Here is a 22,182-nt window from a genome sequence, read left to right on the forward strand (position 1 = left end):
ATTTAAAGGTCAGGTGGTGGGCAATATATGAAATATTACTTGCAGGGAATCTGTATAAAGGATAGTTTTTATGATACATTATATGAATTGCTTTTTGGATGGATATTCAGGCAATTATAAATAACTTACTTCATATAGTCTTAGCAAAGGTGCTAAACATAACATTAAAGAAACTAGCACTCTGTTCATTACCTCAATTCATTGCTAGACACACTAAGATGTATTAAATTGGAATATGTTTTCTTTAATAACTCAACTGTTACAGTATCTATTGACACTCTATCTGACAACATTTTAAGTAATTCTATGTCAAACAATCCTAAAATAGTCATCAGTCTGAAGAAGGGTCTCGACCCGAAACGTCACCCATTCCTTCTCTCCCGAGATGCTGCCTGACCTGCTGAGTTACTCCAGCATTTTGTGAATAAATCGATTTGTACCAGCATCTGCAGTTATTTTCTTATAATCCTAAAATATAGTTGGTTTTCATAGCAGAACACTGAAGAAATCATTTGTTCTTCTAATCTACTTTGTTTTCATGCTAATCCAAAAGAACATTACAACATAGCAGATATTAAAATCATATTCATAGTTTTGCAGTCAATTTGTCTAATTATTGGCAGTCTAATTATTGACAGTTTTCAACTTGGTCTTTTAATAGTAATTTACCTGTCATTTTCTCATTTACTATTTTAGTAACTCTGTAGTGAATAAAAGCTCCCACCAATAGGTAAATATCATGGGCTGGGCTTAAAATAATGTTTTCCAGAATAATGAGGCGTATTGTTGCAGCAGGAACACGCTAGAGAGAAACAAAAACCACAAGTTAGAAGAACTCATCTGTACTCAATGTGCCACCACTCTTCAGGCCATCATCCAGCTACATCAGATATACATCTATTAAGGAAGTTCAATTCTCAACCTGCAGAAACATCAATCCAATGTTCTCCCAGAGCAACAAGATTATAATAGGTGAACATTTGATCAAAGTAAAGGATCAAACAAAAGTCACCAAACCCCATGGTAAGTACTCTGATGATCCAAATTAATTAACAAATTAACAAGTTAACTAAATTGAACACAAATTAACAGTGAAACAATCTGTCTGGTTTTAGTGCAAATCGTTAATTGGTGCAAACTCAGTGGGCTGAAGGGTCCATTTCTGTGTTGAATCTTGCAATAACAAATTGACTGCAAAACTATGAATCTGATTTTAATATCCGCTAAGTTGTATTAAATAGATATTGCAGCATAGAGATGGACAATATTTGGTGTTGTCAGGAAGGGTGGAAAATTTGTTTTTAAATTCTCAAAAGCAAACCGAATAGTTTGGTAATATAACACATTTTAAAAATATTTACAGAATGTTAATCAATCATAGAAATATGTTAATAAATTAACTAATAGTTTTAATATCCATATGCAGTAGTCATTCAGTTTCTAGTTACATGTCCAAATAAATGTCATGAAACTACAGAGAAGTGTGAGGTGTTGCATTTTGGGACGTCTAACAAGGGCAGGACCTACACAGTGAATGGTAGACCTTTGGAAAGTGTTGTAGGGCAGAGGGATCTAGGAGCGCAGATGCATGGTTCCTTGAAGGTCGAGTCGCAGGTAGATAAGGGGGTTAAAAAGGCTTTTGGCACATTGGCCTTCATCAGTCAGAATATTGAGTATAGAAGTTGGGAGGTCATGTTGCAGTTGTATAAGACGTTGGAGAGACCGCATTTAGAATAATGCGTTCAGTTCTGGGCGCCATATTATGGGAAAGATATTGTCAAACTTGAAAGGGTTCAGAGAAGATTTACGAGGATGTTGCCCAGACTAGAGGGTCTGGGCTATAGGGAGATGTCAAGTAGGCTGGGTCTCTATTCCTTGGAGCACAGGAGGATGAGCAGTGATCATATAAAATCATGAGAGGAATAGATTGGGTAGATGCACAGAGTCTCCTGCCCAGAGTAGAGGAATCGAAGACCAGAGGACATAGATTCAAGGTGAAGGGGGAAAGATTTAATTGGAATCTGAGGGGTAACTTTTTCACACAAAAGGTGGTGGATGTATGGAACAAGCTGCCAGAGGACATAGTTGAGGCTGGGACTATCCCACGTTTAAGAAACAGTTAGACAGGTAACATGGATAGTACAGGTTTGGAGGGATATGGACCAAGCGCAGGCAGGTGGGACTAGTGTAGCTGGGACATTGTATGCCGGTGTGGACAAGTTGGGCCGAAGGGCCTGTTTCAACACTGTATCACTCTATGACTCTAACTCCTGGGCCAATTCTGTTTGAGAATTAATCAGAAAGTAATAGCATATGTTATATGATTTATAAACACAGCATTAGTCCAATAGAAATGGCTAAATGAAAATAAGCTGAATGAACATCTCAGCTAAACATATTTAATGGCGAATATGAGTAAGATTAATTGCCTCATGAAATTAGCTTGGGCCCCTTTGAAAATACATATATTGAAAGAAGTTAACAGACAAAAAAAGGCCACCTAAAGCTGCAGAAGCCAAAATGACCAGTAATTAACAATGTTCTGTTTAATAACTGCTTCCATTTTATGTCTATAGAAGTTTTTTCAGCCAGGGCTTCTGCAATTTCCTTTCTAATTTTCCGGCAAACTCAGATATATCTGATCAGGCACGGGCGATTTGTTTACCTTAATTCTCGACAAATCTGTCATCACCTCTTCGACCATAATACTGACTGCTCTCAAGACACTTCCATTGACTGCCCCAAATTCCTCAATCCTCCTGTCTTTTTCCATGGTAAAAACAGAGGAAAATTACTCAATGAGTATTACTCATTGCCCATCTCATTTGGCTCCGCAGAGTTGACCGCTTTGATTCCTCATCGGTTCCACTCTCTCTAATTACCCTTTTTCCCTTTATGTACTTATAAAATCTCTTGGGATTATCCTTAATACTATTTTCAGAGCTATCTCCTGCCAGCTTTTTGCCCCTCTGATTTCCTTCTTTAGTTTACTACGTAGTTCCCGAAACTCCTCCTGGGAAACTTGATCCCAGTTGCATATACCTGTCCCATGCCTCCTTTTTACTCTTGACCAAAACCTCAATTTCCCTCGTCATCAAAGTTTTCTTGTGTTTGCCTGCCTTGCCCTTCACTCTAACACTCTAATATTAAAGAGAGCTAACTAACTTTTTTAAATAATTGGTTTCTTGCTAAACTAAAATTAGCAAAATAAACAGTACCTTATATACAGTCTCCTGCAGTCGTGCTTTCAGGTTAGCAGTACCAGTCATTAACCCAGATACGAGAATAATGTCTCCTTGCTTTCCTTCTCTTTCCATTATTTCTATGTGTGCAGGTGGCAAGTAAGGGGATTCCGAAAACTTCAGTATTCTGACAAAAATATTGAAAATATACAAAATTTATAAGATGAATTTGATATGTATCAAACTAAGAGACCTAAAAACTAGATACTTGGAATCTTTGTAATTTGAATTAAATATATTGCACCAAAGAAATGACAGAGTCACGAGGAAATATCTCCCAACAAAAAACAGGTAACCAGTCACCATGAATTCAAACAAAGTCTACACAAAATTATATATATGTAAGATTTCTAAATATGACAAGTCAGAATTTATTTCACATCGACTAACAACAGCAAATATACCCACAGCAGCAACCTCTTACTTGTTTTTAATCCCTTTATTGGCAATCGATATGAAAGAATTAATTAGTATTTTGTTAGATTTCCAGCTGCTGCCTACCGAATTTTACGTGGCGACTCAGCGTTATTCTCCGAGTTTTCATTGTTCACAATGCTCCAATCGAAAATAAATCCTTCCAAACTGCTAAAAGTATTTCCTATAAAAAACATTCCACATTATTTCTACATTCATGTTCAAGATTGAGGTGTGGGCAGCAAGCCAGCATTTAGTACCCATTCCCAATGACCCCAGGAAGTGATGGCAAGCCTCCTTGCCTCTGGATTGCCAGCCTGTTACCTTAAGCACTAAACCACCATTAAGTTTAGTTTAGTTTAGTTTTGAGATACAGAGCGGAAACAGGCCCTTCGGCCCACCGAGTCCACGCCGACCAGTGATCACCCTATACACTAGCACTATCCTACACACTAGGGTCAATTTACAAAAGCCAAATAATCTACAAATCCGCACATCTTTGGAGTGTGGGAGGAAACTGGAGAACTGGGAGAAAATCCAAGCGGTCACAGGGAGAAGGTACAAACTCCGTACAAACAACACCCATAGTCAGGATTGGACCCGGGTCCTGGAGCTGCAAGGCATCAACTCTACCGCTGCGCCACTGTGCCGGTCCTAAAAGGTACAATCACCACAAAATTCAATGCAGAAAGCACATAAATAAACAAGTGAGTAAAACTTAATCCCTGTAACACTATGACCACATTTGTTCATGCTTCGACCAGCTTTGGTGCCACTTTGATTAGGTAATGTATTTAAAAGAATAAGGCAAATCTAAAAATATACTTGGGGTTAGAACATAGAAAAGTACAGCATAGGGAAGGGCCCTTCGGTCCACAATGTTTGTGGCAAACATGATGCCAAGTTAAACTGATCTCATCTGAATGTAGTTGATCCATATCCCACTATTTCCTGCACTTCCATGTGCCTATCTAAACGTCACTATGGTATTTGCCTCCACCACCTCGCCTGGCAATGTGTTCCAGGACCCCACTCCCCTTTGTGTAAAAACATGCCCTGCTCAACTCCATTAAACTTCCCCCTCTCATCTTATAGCTATTCCCGCTAGTATTGGACAAAACCAACCTGGGGAAAAGGTTCTGACTGTCCACCCTATCTATGCCTCTTATAATTTTACATACTTCTATCAAGTATCCCCTCAACCTCCAACAATTCAAAGAAAATAATTATTCTATCCACCCCTCTCCCTGTAGCTGAAACCCTCTAAACAAGGCAATATTTGGTAAACCTCCTTGTGGCGTTTTCATAATATTTTGCATAATAGCTGGTGAGCCTGGGGTTACCCTTGGTTACTAGGTAACATTGCTTACCATTGGTGTAATTGATTGGTTACCAAAGCCATTCAGAGTGGAGTTGGCCAATTATGGTCTATAAGGCCCTGGCTTGTTGATCAGCTGGGTGATGGTCTCCCACAAAATATTGAGCCCCGGATGCACAACCCAAGATGAATTGCTTGTTATTGAAAAATCTAGCCGAATAAAGATAAGCTCGATAAGGAGATTGGGAATAGACAATTATCTTGACATCCTTTCGTGAGGTAGGATAGGATGGAAGATTGTACACGATATAGCAAAATCTCCATTTTAAATCCCTTCATGATCTTGCCACTTTCTATTCCTGCCACTTCCTTGCTTCTTCCTAATTCCATCCATTGCTGGCCTCTTGAGCAACTGAAGTTACTTGCTCTACCACTGGTATTGGTGGCTTCTGTTACCAAAAAACCAAGCTCTGGAATTCCCTTCCTCACATCTTTTTTCTCTCTCCTATGTTGATGATTGAGTAAAAACTCTTTCTTTGTCCAACCTTTTGGTGATCTTCCCTAATATTTCAGTAATGCTTCCAAATTTATGTTTGATAATACAACAAAGAAGTGCATTGGAACATTTGTGCTATGTTAAAAGAATACAAATGAATTTTCCTGCTGAAAGATTGTGCCTTTTTGCAATGGTCACATAAGCACAATGGACCAGGAAAGTACTTAGTTCAATCCTGAGCCTCTCTGAAATTAGCTGCTCTTAGCCAGAATGGCTGCAGCACTCCAATATTTTCACACTACGGCAATGGAGGCAAAAATCCAACAGATATCCCACTTCTGTGATACAGCAACCTCTGATATTTAGTTACATTTTCAGCAGAAAACCGTGGGTCTGATATCAGTTGCGATGTCCATTGTAGAGTGTCTCCCTCAGGAGCTCTCCAGGTATGACAGGGTTCCATTCCTGAGAACTGTGTTGTAAGCCGAACCTTTCATGAATTGGAAATTAATAAAATGTGTGAGAGAGGATAACAGAAAGTTGTACACAGAGAGTGAGTAGGTACAGGGAGAGTGATGCCAGTGGCTTCATTAACAGTAAGTGAGTAAGTGATTGTAGGAGCCATTTACGCTTAATTTAGTTACTGTCATTGTATTATGGCTATGTTTAATATTTCTAGTTTCTGTTTTTTTTGCATGCTTGTGGGTGTGATTTGATACGTAATGGGGAGTGTCCACATGGGAGGAGGCTAGCGTAGCAACCGAGATTGTGGGTCAGTTTAGTCTCGGAGGATGGAGAGAATAGTTTTTTACCACACTCACGACTGCTACACTCACGCCAGTCACACTCGCGCCAGCCACACTCACAAGGACCACATGGTAACGACTACACGATTTTTACTGTATTGTTTGAAGAACGGTTGATAAGAACAGAAAGTTATGAATTACTCTTTTGATTTGTGCTACTTTAATAAAGACCAATTAATCAAGAAACAGCATTTGGAAGATTCGTTTTTGTTATCTCGGAGTGCGGTGAGTGCGTAAGCTATACATCCATTCCATCCCCGAGCAGTAATGGACTCAGGTGGGGAGAAGACTCATAGAAATACCCAATTCCCACACAGCAGAAGGTCCTTGCAACCTAGCAGCATCCAGTCAGTCTCCCAAATGGTTGGTCGTATGTACAAGGTGTCCATAAGTCAGGCATTCATAACAAGGATAGATTTGCAGATGACGAATAACTACTGGTGAAAAATAATAATTGGTACTGAGCATCAGATAAATCAGAAGAAATCTTCTAGGGAAATGAATTTAGGAGAAAATTACATGCTGCAATCAGTAGATCAGGCATGGGAAATTATAAACAAGACTACAGTAAGTAAATAAGATAGATAAATCTCTAGAGTACGAGAAAGCAACCATACCTTCTTCATCCAAAGCTCGAACTGTTAATTTCAACAATGAGTCATCCACGTACAACTCCCGAGTTGTTGATAAAATTTCAATTTGATTTATTTTGTCCACCATTACATCACAGCGCAACACCTGTCCTGTCACTGAAATAAAAACACACAACTGCTTTACACATCATTTTCAATTGTTTATCCAAGATTCTTTCATTGCAAGGTTCATTATTTAACAAAAATTACCAATCCATATAAGAAATGAACTTTATGTCCCTAAATTCATCTAACCACAAAATAGAAATGTTATTTACTTTCCTTTGCCCCTAAGAATCACACAGCATCTGCAAGTAAGAAGGTAAGAAGACCCATTGTTCTATAAAGGCAATCACTGTGATTATCAGCAGGGAAACCAATCCTCAATAAATGTGCTTTACTTATCCCAATAATCTTCACAAAGTGGGAAGCACCAGCCCAATAATGTTGCAACTATGATCTACGTTTCATAATGCATAATTTCCTCCAGATGTTTTAACAGGCAGTTTATAGGCATGAATGGTGGTGTAATAATGGAAGAAATCAGCAATCTATTCAGGCGGAATAGGAATAGGAGTACTTTATTGTCACATGCGACTAGGCACAGATTATTTGCTTGCATACATGATGTATACAAATTGTCGTCCCCTCTCTCCCCCCCCCCCCCCCCCAACAGTTCCCCCACACCGGATCCCCATTGTCCTTTGTTTCCCCCCCCCCATTGTCCATTGTTCTCCCCCCTCCTCCCTCACGGCGGTCCCACCACGCCAGGCCCTCCATTGTTCTTCCCATCGCCCCCTCATGGCGGTCCCACCACGTCAGGCCCTCCATTGTTCTCCCCCCTCCTCCCTCATGGCGGTCCCACCACGCCAGGTCCTCCATTGTTCTTCCCATCCCCCCCCCCCTCATGGCGGTCCCACCACGCTGGGCCCTCCATTGATCTTCCCATCGCCCCCTCACGCCGGTCCCACCACGCCAGGCCCTCCATTGTTCTTCCCATCACCCCCTCACGGCAGTCCCACCACGCCGGGTCCTCCATTGTTCTTCCTATCGCCCCCTCACGGTGGTCCCACCATGCCAGGCACTCCATTGTTCTTCCCATCCCCCCCCTCACGGTGGTCCTCCACACTCTCATCGGCCGTCGACCGACGAGACATCACAGCTGCTGCAAGGCTACACACCACCAAGGCCCCATCGACGAGAGGCTTCACTGCCGCTAAGGCCTCACCGCTGTCGATGCCCCACTTCACGCCTCCATAGTGCCGGCCCGGGCCCCAGCCGCGGGCTCCTTCGGTCACTTTGCCCGACCCAGACTTCTACCCGCGAATAATTTATTCATACTATTAGAACCATAGTCATACAATGTGGAAACAAGTCCTCAGGCACAGCTGACCAAAGTGCCACATCTACACTAGTCCCACCTGCCTGCGCTTGGTCCATATCCCTCCAAACCTGTCCTATCCATGTACCTGTCTAACTGTTTCTTAAACATTGGGATAGTCCCATCCTCAACTACCTGGCAGCTTGTTCCATACACCCACCACCCTTTGTGTGAAAAGGTTACCCCTCTGATTCCTATTAAATCTTTTCCCCTTCACCCTGAACCTATGTCCTCTGGTCCTCGATTCCCCTACTCTGGGCAAGAGATTCTGTGCATCTACCCGATCTATTCCTTTCATGATTTTATTTATTTATTTAATAATTTATTTGAAAAAGGGACAATGTACATTAATTGACATTCAAACAAATGTAAATGTACTCGAGTTAGCCGAGAGGCTAGTTTTCATCGACAGTCCCTTAGCCTGATGTTGTTAGGCATCCTAGAAACGAAATACAATACAATATGTACAATAGATAAAAACATAGTACATTACCATACAAAGCAATAGTTAATTAAAATGAGCAGACAAAACCCAAATAGCAGATGTAAAAATACAGTGTGAGTACTGTCTTAATTTTAAGTTTACATTTTTAAGTTTAAGTTTTAAAAGTCACGTTCAAGTTGGATAAAATTAGCATCAGTGTTTACATTGTTGGTTCTCAATAAGCCATTTCTTGACGTTACACTTAAATGAATAATATGATGCGGAATCTCTGTAAGATCACCCCTCATCCTCCTGCGCTCCAAAGAATAGAGACCCAGCCTACTCAACCTCTCCCTATAGCTCAGGCCCTCTAGTCCTGGCAACATCCTCGTAAATCTTCTCTGAACCCTTTCAAGCTTGACAACATCTTTCCTATAACATGGTGCCCAGAACTGAACACAATACTCTAAATGTGGTCTCATCAACATCTTATATAACTGCAACATGACCTCCTAACCTCTGTACTCAATACTCTGACTGATGAATGCCAATGTACCAAAAGCCTTTTTGACCCCCTTATCTACCTGTGACTCGACCTTCAAGGAACCATGCACCTGTACTCCTAGACCCCTCTGCTCTACAACACTCCCCAGAGACCTGCTCTTGTTAGACATCCCAAAATGCAACACCTCACATTTCTCTGTATTAAATTTCATCAACCATTCTTCAGCCCACCTGGCCAATCGATCAAGTCACTGCAATCTTTCACAACCATCTTCACTATCTGCAAAACCATCCACTTTTGTATCATCAGCAAACTTGCTAATCTTGCCTTGTATGTTCTCATCCAAATCATTAATGTAGATGACAAAAGGTAACAGGCCCAGCACTGAACCCTGAGGCACACCACTAGTTACAGGCCTCCAGTCCGAGAAGTAACCTTCCACCATCACCTTCCTTCCATGAAACCAATTTGCTATCCATTCAGCCATCTTTCCTTGGATCCCATGCGATCTAACCTTCCATAGCAACCTACCATGCGGAACCTTATTGAATGCATTACTGAAATCTATGTATACAACATCTACAGCTCTTCCCTCATCGACCTTTTTGGTCACGTCTTCAAAAAAATCAAAAAATATATATAGTTAGCAGTCGCTTGTCCCCTGATTTCACCTTATAGGAAATGGAGTATTGTGTACAGTTTTGGTCTCCTAATCTGAGGAAAGACATTCTAGAGGGAGTACAGAGAAGGTTCACCAGATTGATCCCTGGGATGGCAGGACTTTCATATGAAGAAAGACTGGATAGACTAGGCTTATACTCGCTGGAATTTAGAAGACTGAGGGGGGATCTTATAGAAACATATAAAATTCTTAAGGGGTTGGAGAGGCTAGATGCGGGAAGATTGTTCCCGATGTTGGGGAAGTCCAGAACCAGGAGTCACAGCTTAAGGATAAGGGGGAAGTCTTTTAGGACCGAGATGAGAAAACATTTCTTCACACAGAGAGTGGTGTCTGTGGAATTCTCTGCCGCAGAAGGTAGTTGAGGCCATTTCATTGGCTATATTTAAGAGGGAGTTAGATGTGGCCCTCATTGGCTATATTTAAGAGGGAGTTAGATGTGGCCCTTGTGGCTAAAGGGATCAGGGGGTATGGAGAGAAGGCAGGTACAGGTTACTGAGCTGGATGATCAGCCATGATCATATTGAATGGCGGTGCAGGCTCGAAGGGCCGAATGGCCTACTCCTGCACCTATTTTCTATGTTTCTATAGTATGCAAGCCTTGCCACAGCTGACGAACATCTGCCTCATCCTCCAATTTTGAGGAAAGGTCATTTGGGCCTTTTTGATGGCCATATCAAGATCATAACTGGACCTTCTATAGCTCCACATCGCCAGACTTGAATGCCCAGGATCTGGTCCTCATAAGATTGCAGACCTCTTGGTTCATCCAATGATGGTAAGGGTGTCGGTGTAGGCCGACTGATGTTTGTTCACCATGGTGTGCAGCTCCTCCAGTGCTAGATGAATGTCTGCCTGTGGTGGGATGTAGACCACGATCATGATGATGGAGATGAATTCCTTCGGGAGGTAGAAGGGGCGGCACTTTACCGACAAGTGTTCCAGGTGCGGAGAGCAGGAGTTGGACAGAACTGCTACATCTGAGCACCACAAAGAGTTTACCATGAGGCACACGCCACCGCCTCTCCTTTTCCCCAATGCCTGCATTCTGTCCTTGTGATGGATGGAGAATCCTTTGGGCTGGATGACCTAGTCTGATCAGGTGGGAGTGAGCCATGTCTGTGTGAAACAGAACACAGAGTATTCCCTAATTTCCTTTTGGTAAAGCAGCTTTGCCCTTAGATCCTCCACTTTATTTTCCAGTGACAGTACATTGGCCAGTAGAATGATAGGGAGGGGGGGGGGGGGGTCGTAGTCCCCTATGCTTCAGTCGCACATGCAATCCTGCCCAACGACCATGTTTCCGGACACAATGGAGGCCTGCCCGGTGCTTCAGGGATTCCCTTACATTTGGCAGCTCCGTTGCCATCGGTGGATCGCAATAATGCTTAATCTATTTAAATGGACTAGTAGCTTGTTAGTTACAGCACTGACTTATCTTGTTTCTTTTATCCAAATAAGTTCAAAACAGCTATATTTGAAAAACACCGGAAAGAATTCCGCAAACCCTTTCAAATTCACTGGTAGGATAAGCAAACCAACATAGTATCACCCCACCAGAGCAACTTTCTAGAATTCTGGTCGTAATTATACTCAGTTAGCTCAGAAGGGCATGCTAATCTTTACCTGGCCAATCCTCAACTTAAAAACAAAAAGACACTGTCAATGTAAATGGTTACAAGATGGAAAACAGAAACATTTAAGAATTCTCTCAAAGCTTACTTGAAAATGGTTACCATTTTCACCTACTCATGAGGATCATTGACCCATGATTACTTAAGCCAGAGTGGTATCGGGATGACATCAAGAATCATAAATCCATTCTTCAAGAGGCCAACAAAAAAGGTAGGTGTACAGCACCTACCAAACCACCCACTCACTCTCTTATCAAACACCTCCAGCCCCATGCATGCCATAGTGTACAAATTTCACACTTCAGCTACCTCAGAATCTATCGAGTTGTAGTGAAAGCAAGACATCCTTAATCCTGAGGAATAGTCGACAACGGATTTGAAATATCTATTTTAGATGATTAATGTCAAATGTCCATTTCAACAATGACTAAATACCAGATTTGTCTTCTGAGTTATATTTTCAATTGATGTCAGCCCAATAAAATAGTTATAATAATAATAATTCAACATTTACCAGTTTCTTCTGCTATGATGATGCTGGTGAGGCGAGTACGCTGAGTAGAGCGAGCGGATATCACCGCTGAGTTGGAACAGTCAGTATTATTCTGATACACAGGTTCAATGGTTGCTATATCTGGTCGGGTTGAAAACCTGTCACGAAAAATAACTATTCAGTTCTCTGACTTGTAGTCACACATTATTGCTTAAGGCATTCATTTTACTGTGGGTTTAGCTCAAAATGTGTTAACTGAAATTAAAATTTTATGCAATGTGAGTTTCTACCAAATTTATCATTTATCATCTTAAATACTATAGCTTAAAATACGAGTTGCATGAATTTACTTTTAATAAGCATGCCAACTCTAATTAATTCTAAGACAATATATATCTGGACTTGTCCTTCTCAACAGAATTTACACGGTCTTTCAAAGTAAGAACAATTAAACTACTTAAAGTCAAGAGTGTTTTATTGTCATATGTCCCGAAATGGAACAATTGAGTTCCTACTTGCAGCAGCACAACAGATATATAAACCTCTGTAAAACCCAAACTAAATGACAAAAAAGTTCAGTATATATAGTTAAAAAAAGACAAATAAATAGAAAATAAAATCTCTAAGTCTATATAGTTTGGTGCCTATTTGGAGGTTGTAGTGTTTAATAGCCTGATGGTTGTAGGGATGAAGCTGCTCCTGAACCTGGAGGTTACTGGCTTCAGGCTCCTATACCTTCTTCCTGATGGCAGGAGTGAAATGATAGCGTGGCCAAGTTGGTGTAGGTCACTGATGATGCTGCTGTCCTTTTGAGAGATCAACTCTTGTAGATCCCTTCAATGGTGGGGAGGACACTACCCATAATGGACTGGGCAGTGTTCACCACTTCTTGTTATCTTCTTTATTCCTGGGAGTTCGAGTTGCCGAACCAGGCTGTGCTGCAACCAGGCATAAACTCTCTACTGTACACTTGTAGAAGTTCAAGAGAGTATTCATCGAAATACCAAATCTCCTCAATCTTCTAAGGAAGTAGAGGCTTTAATGGGATTTCTTTATGATAGCATTAATGTGCTGGGTCCAGGCCAGATTTTCAGAGATATGCACTCCCAGGAATATGAAGTTTTTGACTCTCCACTATCATCCCGTTGATGAAGACAGGTTTGTGGATTGTTGTTCTTCATCTTCCAAAGTTTGCAATCAGTTCCTATGTCTTACTAACATTGAGAGCAAGATTGTTGATCAGTCGATCGATCTCCCTCCTTTACTCCGACTCATCGTCATCTATCATTCGTTCAACAATGGTAGTGTCATCGGCAAACCTGAAGATGGATTTCCAACTGTGTCCACTACTCAGTCATGAGTATAGAGCGAGTATAACAGGGGGCTGAGCATACAACCTTGAGGTGCTTCCGCACTGATGGTTATCGAGAAGGAAGTGTTGCTGACAATTTGTTCAGATTGTGGTCTGTTGATGAGGAAGTCGAGGATCCAGTTGCAGAGGGATGCACAGACTACTTATTCACTACTTATACAACGACAGTCTATGACTTGGTAATCCCTTACTCAGTTGTAGCAGGCAATCGGCAATAACAGACACCGCCATTCCCAATGGTCCCTTATAACAAGGGTTTACTGTTTACTAACATTTTGTCCTTACTCAAGATGTAATCATATCATGAAACACAATTAAAAATGATGCACATCATTCAACAAGGCATAAAATCAAAAGCATATGAGCAGCACCATCCTTTACAAACACATGACACTTCCATAATTAACTCCTCCAACCATCCTTACTGTTAAGTCAGTGTTATTCAATATCTCTCCAAGTCTCCTGATCTGGACAGAACTATAGTCCACGAGAAGTGTGATGGACTCCCAAATGCGTTACAGTTCCAAATGGACTCCCAAATGCGTAAGCTATTCAGATCAGGGCAACTAAGGATGGTGATGACAGCCTTATAAAAACCACATGTTGTGTTATTACACTTCTAGCCTGTATTAGGGATAAGGCAAGGTGTAAAGGAATAAGACATAGCGTGCCAGCTTGTCTTGAGGTCCACATGGCAGAGTGCTGGAAAGGTCAGATTTACAAACAAAACCACTACCAAGGATAAACAAACCTTATTTTGCCCAACCTATTGAGCAATATACATGATAGCCAAAAGTGCTTTAAAAAATGGGTGTTTCTTTTTTTGTTTCGGAAGATATGCATTTCCCCAGTCAGAAAGCAGAGCACATTTCCTGTCCACTCTTGACAAACTAGTTTGTGCACATGGAATAGTTAGCAAACTGGCAAATGGCTAGGTAGGATAGAAGTGCCTCATATGGGACTGAGGTGGTGGGAATTATTCGCAGATTTGGCAGATGTCATCAGATCAATCAATCCTGCAAGGTGGACATGGTCCTGAGATGGTTTGTTGTGTGCTATGGTTGCAACCACAGATCAGGAAGTTGGAATGTAATTATTGCAAGTTGTAATTCTGAAAAGGTCAGAACGCTCCCTGCATATGAATAAACTAAAACAAGTTCGCTGTCTCAAGGCAAAATAGTGTTGAGCAGTTACTGAATCTATGGCAGAGTGATGTTAAGTGTCTCACAACTCAAGCAGTAATGCAGCTAGGTGGCATTGCATCTGACCTCTGGTGAAGATCTCTAAATTGGGCAGGCATACATTTGAAAACACAACATAACCAACATGAGAAATTGGTGTTGAAGTCGGCCATTGGGTTGCTTGAGCCTGCTCTGCCATTCAATAATATCACAGATGAATCTGAATCTGAATTACCTTTATTGTCATTCAAAATGAATGGAACGAAAATCATTTGCCACGCAGCCACAACAGTAGAGTAAAAGACACAAGACACACAATTTTAACACAAACATCCATCACAGTGACCCCTCCAGACACCCCCTCACTGTGATGGAAGCAAGAAAAGTTCTTCTCTCCTCCCCCATGCTTCTCCCACGGACAGATAGTTCGACTTCTGCCGAGGCGACCGAGGCTCCCGACTCGCACAGCCCCAGCAAGGAGATGGAAGGTCCTGCGGCCATGCTGTGCCGGGCGATGAAAAGTCGGCCGAGCTGCGCCGGCCGATGAAAAGTCCCGCAGCCGAGACGCGCAATGGAAGGCCCCGCGGCCGAGCCGCGCCGGGCCACGGTCCTACAAGCGGGTCGATCAAGCCCTCCGACGGGGTGGTGGAAGCCACCACGGCTGGAGCCGGTCGCCAGCCAGGGACCTGCAAGCTCCCGATGTTGCAGTCCACAGGGCCCGTGGCCGAGCCTCCGGAGGTAAGGCTGCAGCCTCCGAAAGTCGGCCAGCTCCGAGATGGCAAGTACTGGCCCTGCGACTGGAGCCCTCAGGATCTATCCCAGCTGGAGGCCGCCCACTCCACGGTGTTAGGCCGCAGCACGACGGAAATACGACTCGGAAAAGGGTCGCATCTCCGTCGAGGAAGAGATTTTTTTTAAAAGAAAGATTTCCCCCACCCCCCCCCCCACATATACACAGCTAAAAATAGACTACTACACACATCTAACACTAACACATAGACAAAAAAAGAAAAAAGACAAACAGACTGCCGGCGAGCCGCAGCCACATGGCGGCACAGCCATCTTGGAATGATCCAATCTTGGCCTCAACACTACGTTCCCACAACTTCCCAATATCTCTCATCTTTCTTGTAGATCAATTAAATGCCAATCTCCTCCTAGAATATGGCTCTCTACTGAATAGAATACATTCAGGACTATCTGAAAGAATAAATCCCTGTTCACCTCTGTATGAAATAGGTGACCCCTTGTTGTGAAACTACATTTCCAGCACTGAATACCCCAGTCAGGACCCCAGTCAGGGCAACATTTTATCAGTATCTACCCTGCCAATCCCTCTCAAAATCTTCCGTTCCAATAAGATTACCTATCATTCTTCTAGTTTCCCATGAGTGCAAACCAACCTGGTCAAGCTTCCTTCCAATTCATGCATAGATTAAGCTGTGCAATACTCCAGTTAGGTTTCACCAGTCTTGGAAAAGCTGCATCAAAATTTCTCTATTTTTATACTCCAATAACCCTTGTACCAATGGGTAACATTCTACTAACCCTAATCATTCACTTTGCACGCATGCTATCTTTATGTGTTTCATGGACTTCCAAATCCCTTGGCACTAACGGTTTGTGGTCTTGTTCATTTACATAACTATTTGAATTTTTAAACTTTTTTCCAAAGAGGATAATCTCACATTTTTTCACTTGACAATCTCTTACCCACTCCACTTAATCTATGTTTAATGACTCTTTATGTCCTTCCTAGGATTTTTTGTCACCCATATTAACGACTTGGGCAATAATGTAATTTGCATGGTTAGTAAGTTTACAGATGATGCCAAAATTGGTGTAATAGTGGACAGTGAAACGAGATCTTATTCAACTGGAAAGGTAGGCCACGGAATGGCAGATAAGTACACAGTATTGCTCTTTTGGAAGTGAAACCGTGGCAAGTCTTACACAAGTGAATGGCAGGGTCATGGGGAATGTTGTAGAACAGAGAGACAGAAGTAAATACTTCTCTAAATGTGGCAACATAGGTAGACAAGGTGGTGAAGAAGACAACTGGCACAATTGCTTTCATCAGCCAGGGCAAATAGTTGGGATGTCTACTATAGCTGTGCAAGGCATTTGGCAGGCACATGGTTTAGAGTGATATGGGCCAGCTGAGGTAGACAACTAGGTCAACATAGATAAGTTGGACCGATGAGCCTTTTTCCATACTGTATAATCCTGCAATTTGCAAGTTATCTTTGCATTATCAGCACATTTGGCTAGAACATTCAGCCCCTTAATCCAAGTCAGCAATATATATTACAAATAACTGAAGCACCGGTACTGATCTTTGGACAGGGTGCAGAAGAGGTGTCCCAGGATACTGCCTGGATTAGAGGGCATTCGAAATAAGGAGAGGGTGGACAAACCTGTTGCTTTATCTGTAGTGCCACAGGCTGAAGAAAGTTTAGAAAATTATGAGAGGCATAGATAAGGTAGACAGTCAAAATCTTTCATGGACATAGAAATGTCAAATCCTAGAGAGCATAGCTATATGGTCAAAGCAGAAAGGTTTAAAGGAGATGTGTGGAACACGTTTATTTGCAGAAAGACCGGTGATGTCTGGAACATGTTACAAAGATAATGGTGGAAGCAGATATAATAGTGGTGTTTAAGAGGTTATTAGATAGGCACATGGATATGAAGGGATGGAAGGATTATGGATTATTTTGAAGTAGTAGTTTAAACTGGTACCATGGTCGGCCTATTCCTGTGTTGTGCTGTACTGTTCAACATTACATTTCTTGATTGTCTTATAATTTGTTTGCCCACTTTTGCCTGCTGTTATCCACCCAAAATTGGACTCATTATTTCCCCAATGATAGGCGTTAGGGAACTGGACAAGAGTTTGCTACTTTCTGTCCCCCTCTTTATTTAAAAGAGTGGTTTCACATTGGGTGTAGGAAGAAACTGCAGATACTGGTTTAAACGGAATATAGGCACAAAATGCTGGAGTAACACAGCGGGTCAGGCAGCATCTCTGGAGAGAAGGAACGGGTGACGTTTCGTGTCGAGACCCCTCTTCAGACTGATGTTGGGGGCAGTTTTTCATTCCTCTGGTTGCTCCGGATTAGTGACAACTGTCAGGCAGTGATGTCCGCTCCGGAGCACTGGGCCTCCCCCTGCCCGGTGCCCGCTCAGTCCCCGGCCCGGACCGGCCCGGCCCGCGGCGGGCGTCGGGCTGGAGCGCAGCTCACCATCCATAGCACCCTTCGTCCGCCTGCAGGGTGAAGTTGACCCTCACGGTGCCGGAGTAGGGCAGTAGAACTTTGGGGAGGTTGAGTTTGGCTCCGGACAAGTGATGGGGAAACAGCGCCAGGAGCAGCAGCGGGGCCCAGCCCGTCGCCATGGCAACGCCGCCTCGCAGCGTCGAGTGGAGCCGCCAAACGGGCGGGGTAGGGATGGAGTGAACTCGAGGCCCGCCCGGGATCCCGCCCCGCCCCCGCCCCCGCCCCCGCAATCACCGCCTCAGAGCCCGGGCGGGAAAGTGAGTGAGGGAGCGGTGATGGGAGTGAGGGAGGGGAAGGAGTGAGGGAGGGAGCGGTGGAGAGGAGTGAGGGAGGGGAGTGAGTGGGGGAGAGGAGTGAGTGAGGGAGCGGTGGAGGGGAGTGAGTGAGGGAGGGGAGTGAGTGAGGGAGGGAGCGGTGGAGGGGAGTGAGTGAGGGAGCGGTGGAGGGGAGTGAGGGAGCGGTGAAGGGGAGTGAGGGAGCGGAGTGAGTGAGGGAGCGGTGGAGGGGGGTGAGTGCGGGAGAGGAGTGAGTGAGTGAGGGAGGGAGGGAGTGAGGGAGCTGTACTCGGGCCTGGCCGGGTCACCACGATGGCGCCGCCATGTGCAGCCACGTGACGCTGGAGCCGACCCCCGTCCGGCCGGCGGGTCACGTGCTCGGGCGGCCGAGCCCCCTGGCGGCAGGAGGAGAGCGGCGCTGCGCCCCGCGCCTGCGCGTTGGCGGTGGCGGGAAGGTGCCTGTCATGGCGCCCTAGGTAATGGAGCCGGGCTGACCATGTCCCCAAAATGCCGGAGTAACTCAGCGGGACAGGCGGCATCTCTGGAGAGAAGGAATGGGTGACGTTTTGGGTGGTGACCCTACTGCTTTTTGTGTCTATCTTCATTTTAAACCAGCATCTGCAGTTCCTTCCTGCACATGTCTCTAGACATAGAAACAGAACATTGTTGCAGGAGGAGGCCATTCGGCCCTTCGACCCAGCACAGCCATTCATTGTGATCATGGCAGATCATCCACAATCAGTAACCCGTGCCTGCCTTCTCCCTATACCCCTTGATTCCACTAGCCCCTTTTTCTCATCTCAGTTTTAAATGGCCTTCCCTTTATTCTTAGGCTGTGGCCCCTGGTTCTGGACTCGCCCAACATTGGGAACATTTTTCCTGCATCTAGCCTGTCCAGTCCTTTTATAATTATATACGCGTCTATCAGATCCCCTGTCATTCTTCTAAATTCCAGTGAATACAAGCCCAGTCTTTCCAATCTTTCCTCATATGACAGTCCCACCATCTTGGGGATTAACCTTGTGAACCTACGCTGCACTGCCTCAATAGCAAGGATGTCCTTCCTCAAATTAGGAGACCAAAACTGCACACAATACTCCAGATGTGGTCTCACCAGGGCCACGTACAACTACGGAATCTGCCATGCATCTGCCCACTCACTCAACCTGTCCAAGTCACCTTGCAAACTCCTAGCATTCTCTTCGCAATTCACACTGCCACCCAGCTTTGTGTCATCTGCAAATTTGCTAGTGTTACTTTTAATTTCATCATCTAAATCGGGTTCCCAACCTTTTTTGTACTGTTTACCCTTTTGCAACTTTTCAAAAGTAAATTTACCCCACCCTGTTTTGTTCAGTAATTTGAGTTTACACTTCTACCATAATAAAGCAACCGACAAAGGGGAAATTAAAAAATACTGTTTTTAACATTATTTTAAGTTCAAATAACAATAATAATAGCATATAACAATGCTATTTCACTTATTTATGAACAACTAATGATGAACAGATGGAAGCACCAGAACCAAACACAGTCAGTCAATATGTACAAATCCAGAATCAACAAATTTACCCCCTGGGTAGGCGAAATTTACTCTCTGGGGGTAAATTTACCCCACGTTGGGAACCCTTGATCTAAATCATTAATATATATAGTAAATAATTGTGTTCCCCGGCACCAAGCCTTGCGGCACTCCACTTGCCACTGCCTGCCATTCTGACAGGGACCCATTTATTCCTACTCTTTGTTTCCTGTCTGCCAACCAATTCTCTATCCATGTCAATACCCTACCCCCAATACATTGTGCTCTAATTTTGCCCACCAATCTGTGTGGGACGTTATCAAAGGCTTTCTGAAAGTCCAGATTACATTCACTGGCTCTCCTTCATCCATTGTACTTGTCACATCCTCAGAAAATTCCAGAAGATTAGTCAAGCAGGATTTCCGCTTCATAAATCCATGCTAACTTGGACCGATCTTTTTACTCCTATCCAAATGTGCCGTTATTACTTCTTTAATAATTAACTCCAGCATCTTCCCCACCGCCGATATCAGGTTAACTGGCCTATAATTCCCCATTTTCTCTCGTTCCTTTCTTGAAAAGTGGGATAACATTAGCTACCCTCCAATCCACAGGAACTGATCCTGAATCTATAGAATCTATGATGGACCAAGATTGACCATGTCCCCAGAGATGATTGGCCCAGATTGACCATGCCCCAGAGATGATGGACCCAGATTGACCATGTTCCCAGACATGATGGACCCAGGTTGACCATGTCCCTAAACATGATGGACCCAGGTTGACCATGTCCCTAAACATGATGGACTCAGATTGACCATGTCTCCAGAGATGACCAGCCCAGATTGACCTTGCCCCCAGAGATGACCAGCCCAGATTGACCATGACCAGCCCAGATTGACCATGCCCCCAGAGATGACACGCCCAGATTGACCATGCCCCCAGATGACCAGCCCAGATTGACCATGCCCCCAGAGATGACACGGTAGCGCAGCGGTAGAGTTGCTGCTTTACAGCTAATGCAGCGCCGGAGACTCAGGTTCGATCCTGACTACGGGTGCTGCACTGTAAGGAGTTTGTACGTTCCCGTGACCTGCGTGGGTTTTCTCCGAGATCTTCGGTTTCCTCCCACACTCCAAAGACGTACACGTATGTAGGTTAATTGGCTGGGTACATGTAAAAATTGTCCCTAGTGGGTGTAGGATAGTGTTAATGTACGGGGATCGCTGGGCGGCACGGTCTTGGTGAGCCGAAAAGGCGTTTCCGGCTGTATATATATGATGTGACCAGCCCAAATTGACCATGCCCCCAGAGATGACCAGCCCAGATTGAACATGCACCAGAGGTGACCAGTGCAGATTGACCATGCCTCCAGAGATGACTGGCCCAGATTGACCATGCCCCCAGAGATGACCAGCCCAGATTGACCATGCCCCACAGGGATGACTGGCCCAGATTGACCATGCCCCCAGAGATGACCGGCCCAGATTGACCATGCCCCACAGGGATGACTGGCCCAGATTGACCATGCCCCTAGAAATGACTGGCCCAGATTGACCATGCCCCCAGAGATGACCGGCCCAGATTGACCATGCTCCCAGAGATACCAGCCCAGATTGACCATGCCCCCAGAGATGACTGGCCCAGATTGACCATGTCCTCAGACATGATGGACCCAGATTGACCATGCCCCCAGAGGTGATCAAGCCGGACTAACGGCCTGTCCATATCTCCAGCGATGCTGCACAGCCCGCAGTGTCTTTCTCAGACTCCAGCATGCTCCAAGGAGGAACGTCTGACTCTGGAATGGGTGTAAGATTGAGAACCCCTGCTTAGCTGGCAAATGTTCACCTAAAGTAATTTTAAACATGTAAAATAGCCATGAGAAGACAATTTAGACAACTAAGGATTGATTTCACTATAAACATACAATAAGACTCACTAACATTTTTTTTATGATCAGCTGCAAACTGTCATGTGAACTCAGACCATCACAAGATTTTTTAAACTAGCATAAAGTCACCAAGAATCGCTGCAGCAATAACCAAGAAGGTGGTCTTTTCAATGTTCATAATTTTCTATTAATGGAAACAAAGTGAAATTATTCATTTCACTTTGGAAAACATGAAGCATACTTTTTACATCAAAGCTTGACATGGAAATCAGAGCATTATAAATGATCCCACCCAGTTGAATTCTCTGATCACTGCATTTTGCACTTGTGATAACAGATTGTATTTACTGCATCATTTCACTAGATGGTGATAGGTAGTAGGTTTAGCTCTTAAAGAAAATGAAGTTTTTACTGAATGCACAGCTCACAACGGACATTGCTTGAAAAAAAATCTTGTCCAGAGTGGTGATATTTTATCTGGAGTTTGTGTTTTATTTACATTTTTACATTTTTGTGTTTTATTTACATTATTGAGGGAAGAAAGATAATTGTACAGTAATACTGTGAGCAAGGAGAGAGTTGATGCCCCTTCAAACCCTTTTAGTCTTCCAATAGTTCCACTTCCCTGCAGTTCCC

At 43.6% G+C, this 22,182-nt stretch overlaps 1 protein-coding gene across 1 annotated transcript in view; it reads right to left on the reverse strand.

Moving 5' to 3' along the window:
* The window catches only part of LOC144606544 (nuclear pore membrane glycoprotein 210-like), a 92,423-nt gene extending 74,382 nt beyond the window's left edge, over positions 1-18,041 (reverse strand). The window contains exons 1-6 of the mRNA XM_078422798.1: positions 17,823-18,041; positions 12,046-12,182; positions 6,894-7,025; positions 3,744-3,840; positions 3,219-3,369; positions 670-802 (exon numbers count right to left, since the gene is read on the reverse strand). Of these exons, the coding sequence (XP_078278924.1) occupies positions 670-802; positions 3,219-3,369; positions 3,744-3,840; positions 6,894-7,025; positions 12,046-12,182; positions 17,823-17,974 (802 nt within the window). The 5' untranslated portion in view covers positions 17,975-18,041. The remainder of the gene's footprint in view (positions 1-669; positions 803-3,218; positions 3,370-3,743; positions 3,841-6,893; positions 7,026-12,045; positions 12,183-17,822) is intronic.
* Between the last annotated feature and the right edge of the window lie 4,141 nt (positions 18,042-22,182).

The sequence above is a fragment of the Rhinoraja longicauda genome, chromosome 26 (assembly GCF_053455715.1).
Source record: "Rhinoraja longicauda isolate Sanriku21f chromosome 26, sRhiLon1.1, whole genome shotgun sequence".
NCBI lineage: Eukaryota > Metazoa > Chordata > Chondrichthyes > Rajiformes > Arhynchobatidae > Rhinoraja > Rhinoraja longicauda.